Genomic DNA, 12,627 nt, shown 5'->3' with positions numbered 1-12,627 from the left:
TTGATTTTTTTGATGTAAAAAAAAAAATCTATTTTTTTTGTTTCTTTACATTCCCTCATCAATGTTCCCTCGTAACTTTGATGAGGGAATAACTTTACCTCATCAAAAACATACCCCGAGTGTTGCTTTAATCTCCCATAGCAACCATTCACAGGTGACTAAACTCTTGCTAATATAAAGTGCCACCTATTTACACAAAACTCCTCGTTGGAGCTGCAGTCTCCAAGCTGAGTTTCCACTTCACAGAGCAACCCGACCCCGTAACTCCCCCACTCGGCTCCTGTAGACTAGCAGCAGCAGTTAGGAAACACTTGGTGGAACTGCACATCTACTCCTTCTCAGTCCAGCACTCCTGAATACGGTGGCAAACGGCATGAAAAGCATTGTTGTTATAAAGTGCTAAAGTGGGAGTGTCAGAAAGAGCTGGAGCTTCTTAAAGAGTCACAGGCCAATTTCAAGATGACAAATTATGAAGTCTAAGTTCTTTTAAGTGAGGTTTGATATATGCAGCATTTTTATAGCAACTGACCTTGATTGTGCTGTAATGACATAATACTGCCCCTTTAAAGTTTTGGCCAAACTTGACTGGTATTTATAACTCTTAACTTTATCCATCTTAAAAAAAATAACTCGGTTGCCCCATAACATGATGCTGCCACCACTATGTTCCACTGTGAGGATGTAGTGGTTTTACGCCAAACATAGCATTTTTAATTACGGCCTAGAACATTAAGTGTGGCTCATCACAACTAAGCACATTATTCCACAATGCTTTTCGGAGATTTATGCCGGGGTTTCATATTTTATTTTGAAAATGCGTCTCTCTTTCGGTCACACTCATTAGACTAGAAATATTGATAAACCGTATAAGGGTGACAACACACAAATAATGATGGGCCTGAAATGGACTAAAAAAAATACTGAGTTACGGAATCTCCTCACCCTAATCATAGTGGGAATACCGTCAATCAATCAATCAGCAACATAACTCCCGTCACAGAAAAAGACATTGAAGTTAGCATCTGATCTGAGCCTCAAATTCGTTATTGAAACGAGAAGCCACGCTTTTTATGAAAACTACAAATCGCACACCTACTTCAGCTACACAGGAAGTAGGTGTTAGCTAGCAAGATGCTAGCTCAATTTAGCCTAAATAAAAATACTTTAAAAGTTCTAATTTAAAGTGTTTGAAGAGGATATTTAAAAGTAAATTAAGTTAACGTCTTTTATTAACTTACCTTGGACCAGTTCATTGTGGCGCATCATATAGACGGACTTTTCCCTACTGCTGTCGGAAAAGAAGCTACAGGTACACCAGTGAGTTGTAGTGTTTTTTTTCTAATGGGTCAGCATTTATAACTTCAAAGAATAATTTAAACTAAATTAAGTCAGTAACTTGTATTTTGTTTTTAAATGCTTCCAATGCGTCATACTTAAAGTAGAACAGCCCTGATTCGCAGGTTCAATTTGAAGCCTCGAGCTGCACATTGGTGCAGTTGGTAGTCCTGATGCTTTTTAATCCCGGCCTGGGGTCTTTCTTCATGGAGTTTGCATGTTCTGACTGATCCACTCCAAGTAACAACAGCTTCCCAACATATTTAACATTTTTATCCATGCATATTTAAAATGAACTACGAGATTTGGTTGCTGCTTGGAGACTAAAAGCTTTGAACACTGACCACAGGCATCTTGCAGACTTTCTGCATTATATTATCTTTTGTGTGCCAAGTAAAAAAAATAGTCTGGTTCAGTTATTATGCATCGTTCACATTTATTCATTTGTATAGATCATTGTTAAAGTAAAACAGAAATTGTATCCCACAGTAATGGAATCAGGTCTGACTTATTTGTGGTCCCAGTGCTGGTTGGTTTCAGATCGTTTTCCTTGTGTAACCAAAATAAAACTTGAAATGAAATTCACAAAAAAAAAACACTTTTTTTTTTTTTTTTGAAAAATTACAGAGCCATGTCAGTACTATTAAAATTGTGCATGTTATTTTAACTGCTTTCTCGTGATTTGAATACAGTGGTTGTCACTAACGTTTCTATAGCTAATAGGTCCTCTCAGACTTGCATTGTTCTTGGTTCAGATGGAGAAGTATCACAAAAAACATTATAAAAATCAGGGTAGGCATTTTTCAGACTAATGAGCAGCGCTGCAGATGAGACGATACCAGTCCATGCAGATGTTTTGCATTTTTAAAACACCGGTACTGTTGGTGATCGTAACATCTGTAATTGTGAAAAGTTCAGAAGCCAGTAATGTTATCTTCTCCTCCTGATCCAGGAATATCAGAGTGAAATTTTACAACACAGGCTGTACTAAAAAGAAAATGCATTGATAAAATCCTAAGCTTAAAGACACTGTTGCATTCTTATGCGTGTTTCTACAGTCCGATTTCAGCTTTTCTTCTCCTCCTCCTGAAAATATGGATGTTCTAGAGCTTTGAGGGCAGATATCCGTTTCAAAGGATCAAAGGTCAGCATTTGCTGTGAGGAGAAAAACAGAAAATGTTAGAATTGTAATATAATATCTCACTTTGTTTAACAAGACCTCACTGTGACCGACACGTCCTTGTCGACATTAAAAGTCAGCAAGAATTGAGAAAGGAGTGTGCTAAAAGTGACAGGATCTTTTTAAGAAGCTAAAACTGGTCAGTTCACGATCCATGGAAAAATATGAGACACCCTCAGGAACTTTGTAAGTAGAGCTCAGACAACACTGGGTTTCCTATAGAAGAGTGCATTGCACACAAAACTCCACATTCTGCTTGTAGGCTGGTTGCTGGGAGGGGAAAGGGAGTTGGGAAACTTTCAGGCTGCGGTTAAAATGCAAAATGTTTCTTAGAAATCTGGAAAAAAAAAAAAAAAAAAGCCCTGCATTGTATTTGGAGCGCAGTAGCAATCGATGAAATATGAAGACTAAGTCCTACACAAGGTTAAAATTGCTGAGCAACAAGACAATGTGCTGCAATCTGTCCGGAAACCTCAACGCCGCCTTCCCATAATGCATTTCATAAGGTAATTAAAGTCCCAATTAATTAAATTAATTAAAGTCCCAATTGATGGAGGTACAGAAACCTCCCACATAAATCTGGTATGATAATAGGTAGGATTAAATAAGCATTCACTTCTTCTTACTGCTTTTCAAACAGAAAAGTAGAAGTAAGCCAGTTATTTGTTTCTTGGTTATCTATGCACATATCTTCTGTTGTCCTACCGATTACTCTGTTTTCTTGCTTTTAAAAAAACGGTTTAAATAAATTAATTAATTAAATACTATAAGGAAACATAACAATGCATTATTACTGGCAGGGAGAGCAGTAAAGTCAGAAATCTTACTATTTATTATTATTTGAATTTCACAATGAAATTAGGTGTCCCATATTTGCCATGATCCAGAACATTTCCAGTGGTTTTTGAGATCCTGGAGGGCACATTTAATCTGGTGTGAAGGGCGTCTTAGCAGACGTAAACTACGCTGTTCAAGTCTAGCAACTTTTTAATTACAGTTATTTTAAGAAACGCTCCATCAATCACACTCTTCATCTTATTTAACAAGTTTGTCTGTTATCTTGATTTCAGCTCTGGATGCAGTACAAAAGTTAACCTTAATTTTTGACAATGAGGCCTACCATCAGCAGTTGAGCCCCCTGCTCATTTATCTCGGGAACAAAGTCGGTGATTGGACGCGCCTTGGGAGGGGGGAAGTTTTTTCTTTGTACTGTAACATCGGTCGGCCACTCGTCCTCCGACGGCAAGCCAATAACTCTGAAAGAGCACAGAAGTGTTTAATATATACTGCATACGTGAGCAGCTCGCCTGTTTTAGTCGGGGAGGTGAGGAGAAAGTGTGTGGCGCTCACTCGAAAATCTTTCCAAGCTGGTCCATTTCCGATTCTCCGCAGAACAAGGGTCTAAAAAAAAATAAATAAACAGAAGAAGAAGCTTTACCAAAAACAAGGACTGATTGCACTTTTTGAAATAATTGAACAATTAGACCAGGATTTTCTTTCACAAGCCTCAAACATTTGAATCAAACATAAGTCCAGTGAAAATAAAACGGTGCACCAAGTATATTACATTATGTAAGAAAACTTTGAGCCTTTTTTAATAAAAAAAAAAAAAATCATCATTTTTGGCATCAACGGTTCACAAAGCAATAAAGCCGCTGGCATTTAGATCTCTGACCCATTTATGTTCTTTAATATCACTTTTCACCACAAGATGGCGCTACTGTGCACTTCTAACTTCATCTGGGAGATGTTGCTTCAAGTTTTTCTCTCCAAAATATTTGCTGCTTTCATCTGTACATCGCTTTTCTAAGAGTTTGCATCAACATGATATCAAAAATTATGATTATGTAAAAATACATCTGTACTTCAGCTGTCCGGATCACTATAAATATGATGAGAAAGCGAACGATTGTTTGTGCATTATTTACAAGCTTATTTGGAAGAGGTGTGGAACTGTGATAAAATATCAATGTCTGCTATTACACAACCGGCTTTAAGGAGAGATAAACTCGTTTTTTACGTCCATTTTAAACGCACAGACACACTGTTTTCACTTTGTCAGGCGCAGGCAGGAGATCAGACGTTGTCGATTTCACGTGTGACGTAAATATTCCAGAATTTCTGCACAGACTCCAAAAGAAGAACTACATAATCGTGTGCTTCTCTAGTTCAGACTAAGAAGTTCACTTTGATTCAAAATTATAAATTAAAACCAAAACAAGTCCCTATATTGAAAAAATATATATATAGAATTCACTCTGCAAATAAAAATGAAACAAAAAAAAAAACACAGAAAACGACTAACACCTTTGCGACACGGGAAACTTACTTGCGTCTAAACATCTCAGCAAAGATGCAGCCGGTGCTCCAAATATCAACAGGAGTGGCGTAAGACGACTGCAGCAGAACTTCTGGAGGCCGGTACCACAGAGTCACTACCTGAGAGACACAGAGTCCAGGAGCATCAAGTACAAATATTTACACACACTTACGATAATGAGTGTCTGAGGACATAAATAAACAACAAGACATTTAAATAGTAATTTATGGACTTTATCAACTTCCACATACACAAAAAAAAAAAAATCGGTTTTAATATAAAACTGGAAAACATCACCTGCTAAATTCCCACTTGTAAGCATGCTAAAATGCTGAGGGGTGCATTTAGCTGCAGCGCTCCCTCACAGAGCTGCTGATTTGGCTGTTAGCTCTCGTTTGTCACCCACTGAAAGAAACGTGATGAATACCAACAACAGCACAACGTCTCGCCTGCTGTGATTTATTACACTAATCGGTGCAAAATGTAAACATCCTTTTGTAGTGTGTTCCTGGACTGAAACTGTGTGGATCAGTTGGAGAAAAAAAAAAAAAAAAAAAAGAAACGTAATACTCTGAGTGAGAAACTATTAAAGGTCCAATCTTGTAGCAGTGCATTTTTTCCAGGTTGAATCAAACAAACTTATTTGTGGGAACTGAGATTGTAAAACATCCACACAGCCTGAACCCTTTAATAAGGGATCTGATAATTCATCGATAATTACCCAACACATTTCAACATCACATTTTATCGATATTTATAGCAGCTGTCATCTAAATGCTGTGAACAAAATACTGTTGAACATTATACTTTTAATATAATAAATAAACTCAATTGGAACCTCTTCACCTTTACAACAACTTTCATTAAGTAACATTTTAAGAAATATTTGATATATTACCAAGAACTAGACTCTTCTCGGAAAGTATCTGCTAAAACATGAAATATTAGATATATTAGACACTACATATTTGATGAACTGTTATTTACTTAACTGTATAATAACTCACTACATAACTTAACATTTTAACTTATTTACTCAGTAACTTTCATCCTTTAACAAATAACCTTAATTATAAAGTTGAGTTTGCATGTTGCATAATGCAAAAATTAAAGAAAAGAAGAAGAAAATCTCTAAAACAAAAAAAAAAAACACTGTATGTTTCAGAAAGGACAATGATGTAGCAGTTTTTACCACAGGAGTGAGAGCCATTTGGCAGCTGTAGATCTTGGCGAGGCCGAAGTCAGCCAGCTTCACCTGGCCCTGGCTGGTCACAAGGATATTCTCAGGTTTCAGGTCTCTGTGCATCACGTGGTTAGAGTGAAGAAACGCCAGGCCGGACAGCAACTGCCTCATCAAGTCCTGCAAGAACAAGGGGGGTTACTAAACTGAAGCTAAGGCTGAAGCTAACGCTTTTTAAACTACATTAAACTTGACTATTATTGCCAGTTCTCACTTTAACGCGGCCAGCAGATAATCCTGGACCTGGAGCTTTCGCCAAGTACGTCTTCAGATCTTGGTCCACATGCTCAAACACCAAAGTGACTTTAGTTTCCTGGTCCGACCTCTGGGTGGCGCACACGTCCATGAGCCTGGAATCAACAAGGAAAGCACGTCTCCAGTGACGTTATCATACCAATTACACAGCGAAATAAAAACAAATCCTTTAACAACGCTACCTGACGACGTTGGGGTGATCAAACTGCTCCATTCGTTTCAACAGAGCCACCTCTCTGACCGTGGAGACCGGAAGCCCATTTTGGTCCGTCTGTACGCGCACGTTCTTCAGGGCCACAAACTTCCCGCTCTCCGTGTCACGGGCCTTGTACACCGTCCCGTAGGCGCCGCCTCCAATTTCTGCCACAGGTTCATACTGCATGCTGGTGCAATTGGCCATGATCGCATTCAAACAGGCTGTAAAACAAAACGTCATCAGCGTAAAGACGTTACAGAGCACAACATGAAGCACTTCGTGCAACTATAAAAAGATTATTTCATGCATATTTTACATTTGTTGAAGGCAGAGATTGCATTCCACTAGGTTAAGTCAACTGGGAAGTAATCTGAAGTGAGAATTATGAATCTGGAGGACTGGTTGGCCGTGCACCGTTTACTTTTGATGGTCTGTGTTTCATTATATCGGCACTGCTTAACATCTGTTGTTTTACATGTTGCTAAGGTTTATAAGACTGAGAAATGCAAAGAAATACACAATTATTGTTTATATTGTTAATGGTAGTTCAATCCCAGGTCAGAGTTCATTCTTCTGAGGTAAAGCGAATATAAAATGTATCCAAAGAAATACTACTGGTTATTTTAATGGCACTTTGTTGTGGACATTCAGTGCAATTATTACAATAAAAAAGCTCCTGAAACCTGCAGTTGCTGTATTCACATTTAAAAACAGCAGTTTGTTCTTTACTATTTTTAATCAAAGTTATGTAGAGCCTTTTGTGAAAAGTCCAGAGATCTGTGTTCCAGAGTAACCAGATCTCCAACAGAACACCTTAAAATGTGTTTGCTTCACATCGTAAACATGAAGCAAACAAATCTGTGGGAATGTCTTCCCACCCCTTTCTAGTCAAACCAGTTTGGTGGACTTACTGGTTGGCTCAGCCAGAGCCCCAACCTATCTTCACCCACTTATGTCCCATCCACCTCCTCCAAACTAGCAGGAGAGGAATCCTTTACACACCAGGACCAGTGATCAATCGCACTAAAGGAAGTGAACACACACCTTCGTACATGTGAGACACAAGGCTAATGTCCCTGCAGGTCTTGCTGCAGCCCGTTTTGCTCACCTAATCACTAGCAGCTGTCATGCTGCCGAGTTAAAGAGTCACTGATAAAGGCTGATCCACCCTTCCTCTTTGGTAACTAGTAACACTCAACCTTATGTGGGATCTTATCTTTTAACCGACTGCTGATCTTTTTTGAAGACAAAACCAATGTGTCATTGTGGGAAAAAACAGACATTTAGAAGTCTGCAAGGAGACTTGTGCTAGAAAGTCTTCTTGCAGACTACTTTCTAGAGGGTATTTTATTTTTCAATGCTTCATTCTAATTGATTTCATCCGCCTCCTGTGCACTGTGGTACATTGTTCACGTTTCAGGACAGTACTGTGCAAACATGTTGAGCTACTGTACTCATTACATCTTTTTTACTTCTAAGAGGTTACATTACAAATGTCAATAGTCCAATACGTCAAGAGATATTAAGAATTTGATCAGACTTTGTAGTTCTTTATACAATAGCTCCAGATTTTCCCAGACTGACTCAATATTTTTTTTAAATATTTATTTAAAAAAATAACATTAATTATTTGATTTATTTATTTATTTATTTTTTTTTTGCTTTGAATATCTGAAATGCTGCCAAACCGGGGGCATGACCTTTCTGGTCTGATCCACAGTTTTCACGTCACACCGTTGCTTTTTAACGTTTAACGTGACAAAACGTTAAACTGCTGCAGTGCAAGTTGTTGCTAGGTAACCAAAGAGTGACTCGTTTACTTGGTGCCACCAAGTTTGCTTATCTGGCTGTGAGAAGAAAAAAAAAACACATCAAAACTAACAGGAAGAAAAGACACAAAGAGGGAGCAACTACAGAAGGATGGAAAGACTGAAGGACAAGGAGGGATAGAAAAAATGGAAGGGGTGAAGGACATACAGAAGAAAAGAATGACAAGGGGATCGAAGTAGGATACAAAGACTGAAAGGACCAAACAGAGAAGAATGGAAGGACAGGAAGAAGGAAGGAGGCAAGGAAGAGAGGCAATATGCACAGAAAGAAGGAATGTCAGGGTCAAGAGAGACTGGACACAATAAAAGAATGAAGAAAGGAAGAGGACGTGAAGACGGAAGGATTGAGGCATAACATCAGGACAGTATAAAGGACAGAAGATGGAAAGGAAAGACGAGGACTTAAAGAATGGACACAAGGAAAATATGAGGGAAACAAGGAGATACATAGGAGAGTAAGGTCAGAAAGAAAAGATGAAGGAAACATAGAAGACAAAAACTCAAACGTTTATGGAAGGACAAAAGGAAAAGAAGATGGAAAGACTGACAGAAGAGACGAAAACATACGTGGCAGAAAAAAATGATACACTGAATAAAGGCTGGTTGAGCAAATGCTATTTTTGTTTATGAGGTTGTAAAAACACTTAAATAAAATATTGTGCAAGGACCGGCACAGGAGCCGGTCCTTGTTCCTGGAGAGTGACAACATGTTGTGCAAAAAAGTAGAAAAGTGGCCAAAAGAAGAAATGTAGAGCCTTAATCAAACACAGTTAGAGAAAAATGGCATAAACTGGTCTGACAATGAACGAAAAGAAACCAAGTTGTATAAAAGCCCAAATTAAAGACCTTCATTAAGCCTTGAGAACCACTGACTGACCCCAATGTAGCCCAGACATGGGTACACAAAAAAGACAGAGCAACAGGGCCAAACGGCAACAACCGACTGGCTTTATACTTGCATCACTTTGGAAGAAAAGACACAAACTGATCCAGCGCCAGCATAACTTTGAGCAAATGTTTCAAGATCTCAAGAACCTGGTAACTGTTTATTCCGCAGATTCACATACTAGAGATAATATCTGCAAACCACAATGAACACTATTGGCTGCAGGGGCAGAGAAGCTTCATTAAGATGCCACACTTCTTCCTCTTGCGCAAAGAAAGTTGTGTCAGACTGTTTTCATGTCTGCAAGATTATGAAACAGAACAAAACTCCCATATACAGCTACGGCCAAAACTAATCATACCCCTGGCAGAAGTAGGTTTAATGTCATGTTTTAATTTTCTGACGGACGTAAACCCAGACACAGTCTTGTCTTGAATCAGACAGTGTAATTTAAAACTTCCTAATTTACATCAAAACATTTTTAACAATCAAAATGTTAAGTGTTTTCATTGTAACAATTAATCTAAATGACTTTATTCCCAAGAGAAACTTAAAAGACTCTCTTGGAATCTTTGGATAATGATTCATTTGGGATGAATCATTATTGCAATAATTAATCCAAATGACTATTTTCAAGAGAATCTAAAAGACAAATCAGTGGTTGAGCATGAACGCATGAAGACAGGAATGCGAGTTGGTCAAGACGAGCTGACCACGTGTGGGAACAAAATGGAGGCATGGATTGGAGAATCGACTCAGCAACGAAAAAAACTACAAAACATTATAAGCTCAATGCAAACAGTATGGCGGTTCTGGCTGCATTTACTCTGTTCACATTAGTTGATTTTTTTACTATGCAACATGGGTCACAGTCTGATTGACTGTTTATCATTATAAAATACATTTAAAAATTTTTTTTTTTTACTAGAGTAGATGTCAACTTTTGTATTTACTTATTTTGGACTTGTTTTGGCAGTCCAAAAATTAAAAAAAATCCACAAAAGTGATTAAAAATTAAAAACAAAAAAGCATTTTTTTTTAACAAATTTTGTTTTTAAGTTTTATTACCTACTCTTCATGATTGTCTGAAGAACTATTCCTATATTCAATAGTTTGGACACTTGAGGGCAGAGTTTATGTTAAGCTCTATTAGTTTGATTTAATGTGAGAGTTTTCACACTGAATCTTAACACAGATCAGGGGAAAAAAATGTCTGGAGCATTAGCACGTTGATTTTTTTTTTTTTTTTTGGTGATATTAATAAAAAAAGAGTTATGGTCCGTTACCATTTGAATTTGAAGTAAGACATTAAAACATCTGCATGGTAAAATTCATGCTTAGTAAAATCTATTAGATATTGAGTTTTATTAGTACAACAGAACATTTATCACCTCAAACTCAAATGAACTTAATTGGTTGAAAAAGACCTATTGAGAGGAGGAAAAGCGTGATTATAGTGGGTTTCCTGAGGCCAACAAGCTGAACGCCAGGCGGCCGGATGAGGTGGGCTTCTGTGCTTCTGCATTCATCTGCGGAAAGGTCAGCTTGATGCTGGAAGGTTCATCCTGCCGGCTGAGATTCTAATCATCCTAACAGATTAAAGGTGTCAATTGTGTCCCGGTTTCCTACTGCAATTGTCTAATTTCTTTGTGCAAAATATTAATGCAGGCGATAGACATAGAGTCGTTCTGCACCAGATCTGGTTCATTTCTCCCTTCTTTTGTTTCGCATCGGTGTTGTGGCGTGTGGGAAATGTTTCGAGGTTGGACACGAGCTTCTTTTGACTTTAGAGGGGAAATGTTGAGGATAAGAGTGAAGATAAGTGACTTCACATCCTGACATCAACATTCAGTTCCCCTGCACGCTGCAGTCACAAAGAAAATACCCTTTAAGTAAAAGACTGCAGATTAAAAAACTTAAAAACAAAAATGCAAACGCTTAAACCAGTCAGCTGATTTGGAATACAGTCAATGGAAATACGGTGCAATGGAAATCCTTAGTAAATGTTAAAATTCTGTTTATCAACTTAATTGAAAATTGAAATAATTTAGGATTAGAGATGAGATTTAAAAAGCAAAGAATCCATGCAAGAAAAAATACGTGTGTATCCGTGTATGGAGTGAATTCATGGAAAGGGTTAAATGCTGAATTGAAACAATGTAAAGACATAACTCAGTTTAAAATAAAATATACACAAGTTATTGATTATAAGATGGATGTCGATGGTGGAGAAAGGGTGAAACTGACTGCATTCTCATAAAGACTGTTTTTGGTGGATATGCGTTATGTTATCTCTCTGTCGTGAAAGACATTTGTCTGATAAATTTGTTGATTTATTTTAGTTTCCATGTTTACTTTTCTTTAAACAAATATGCAAAGTAAGGCATAAAAGGTCAAACCGTAGGTTTAAATAAGTTTATACTTCTGCCTACCTCGCTTTCAAACAAATATCTAAATTACATATCATGGTATTTGAATTGTGAACATGTTTGAAATAAATAAGCTAAAAGTTTAGTAAATTACACTTTCTTTTTTCACTCCAGGCAAGAACTGCAAATAAGACCAAATCGTTTGTTTTCCAGACGACTTTTAGTCATTTCCCTTTTCTCATGGGGTTGCAGTTCTTCTGGGGATTGTCGTGACCTCTCATCTTGAAAACATCTCCAGATTTCCTGTTGCTGACTTACAGCTCAGCTCAGACCTGATCCGATCAGAAACAACATCTGGAAGTTTTCTCTGAGCCGATTACCAAACCCGAGCGCCAAAAGGCAGCTATCGATCAGCGCAGGGCAGGTCAGCCAGCAGAAAGTATTGATCATCTGATAAACGGAAGCTGTTTGACTGAGTTTCCTGGCTGAGGAGAGGCAGGCCGGTGACACAGTGGGGCTAGTGGGCGGAGGCAGCGTGGGCTCCGCGGGGCCAGCGCCGACACGTGGTTGCTGCTCCATGGCGCTCCTTTGTTAATTAAACTGAAGAAAAGTGAAGCAACAGCAGGCCACGCACACTTGAGCGGCCGCTGCTGAGACATGTGGCCTGACGTGGCGGAGCAGAAACCCTGAGACCAGCTGAGCCCGGAGGCGCAGGAGACGGACCGCCGAGTGAAACTTTTATTTCCCTACAGAATAAACAACCCCTGCTGCACTGACACGCACAATAACCCAGATACAGTAACTCACCTCGCCCTGGTTCTCCTCTCCTTCAGCGGCGGGGACTTCAGCTCAGTGAGCGGGACATGCTCGGTACTCTGCCACGTATTAATCCGGAACAGAACCGAGGCAGCGCTGGGCAGGTCGGGACCCGGTTCCTCCGCTGATCAGAGGCCAATCAGCCGATGCGTCTCCAGCCCCTCCACCGCTGGTCTGTTTTCGCTGGTCTTCGTTTTGCTT

The 12,627-nt window shown here is 38.7% G+C and overlaps 1 protein-coding gene across 1 annotated transcript; it reads right to left on the bottom strand.

Moving 5' to 3' along the window:
* Positions 1 to 1,746: 1,746 nt before the first annotated feature.
* On the bottom strand, positions 1,747 to 12,593 carry cdk4 (cyclin dependent kinase 4). The gene is made up of 8 exons (XM_014996213.2): positions 12,418 to 12,593; positions 6,513 to 6,747; positions 6,290 to 6,425; positions 6,028 to 6,195; positions 4,845 to 4,954; positions 3,866 to 3,916; positions 3,636 to 3,771; positions 1,747 to 2,490 (listed from the first exon to the last, which is right to left on the bottom strand). The coding sequence occupies exons 2-8, from the start codon at positions 6,728 to 6,730 to the stop codon at positions 2,401 to 2,403; spliced, it is 909 nt and encodes a 302-aa protein (XP_014851699.2). The 5' UTR covers positions 6,731 to 6,747; positions 12,418 to 12,593; the 3' UTR covers positions 1,747 to 2,400.
* Positions 12,594 to 12,627: the final 34 nt, after the last annotated feature.

The sequence above is a fragment of the Poecilia mexicana genome, unplaced genomic scaffold (genome assembly GCF_051168715.1).
Source record: "Poecilia mexicana isolate PSO_F unplaced genomic scaffold, ASM5116871v1 scaffold_5, whole genome shotgun sequence".
Classification (NCBI taxonomy): Eukaryota; Metazoa; Chordata; class Actinopteri; order Cyprinodontiformes; family Poeciliidae; genus Poecilia; species Poecilia mexicana.
Note: the sequence above shows the minus strand (reverse complement) of the source record. Positions and strands in the feature narration are given on the sequence as shown.

Excerpts from the sequence above, each read along its gene's own strand:
- cdk4 (XM_014996213.2), bottom strand. The coding sequence starts at position 6,730 with ATGGCCAATTGCACCAGCATGCAGTATGAACCTGTGGCAGAAATTGGA. Across the intron at positions 6,426-6,512 it reads GATCACCCCAACGTCGTCAG|GCTCATGGACGTGTGCGCCA; the intron begins GTAGCGTTGTTA and ends TGTTGATTCCAG. Across the intron at positions 3,772-3,865 it reads CAGCTTGGAAAGATTTTCGA|AGTTATTGGCTTGCCGTCGG; the intron begins GTGAGCGCCACA and ends GTGCTCTTTCAG.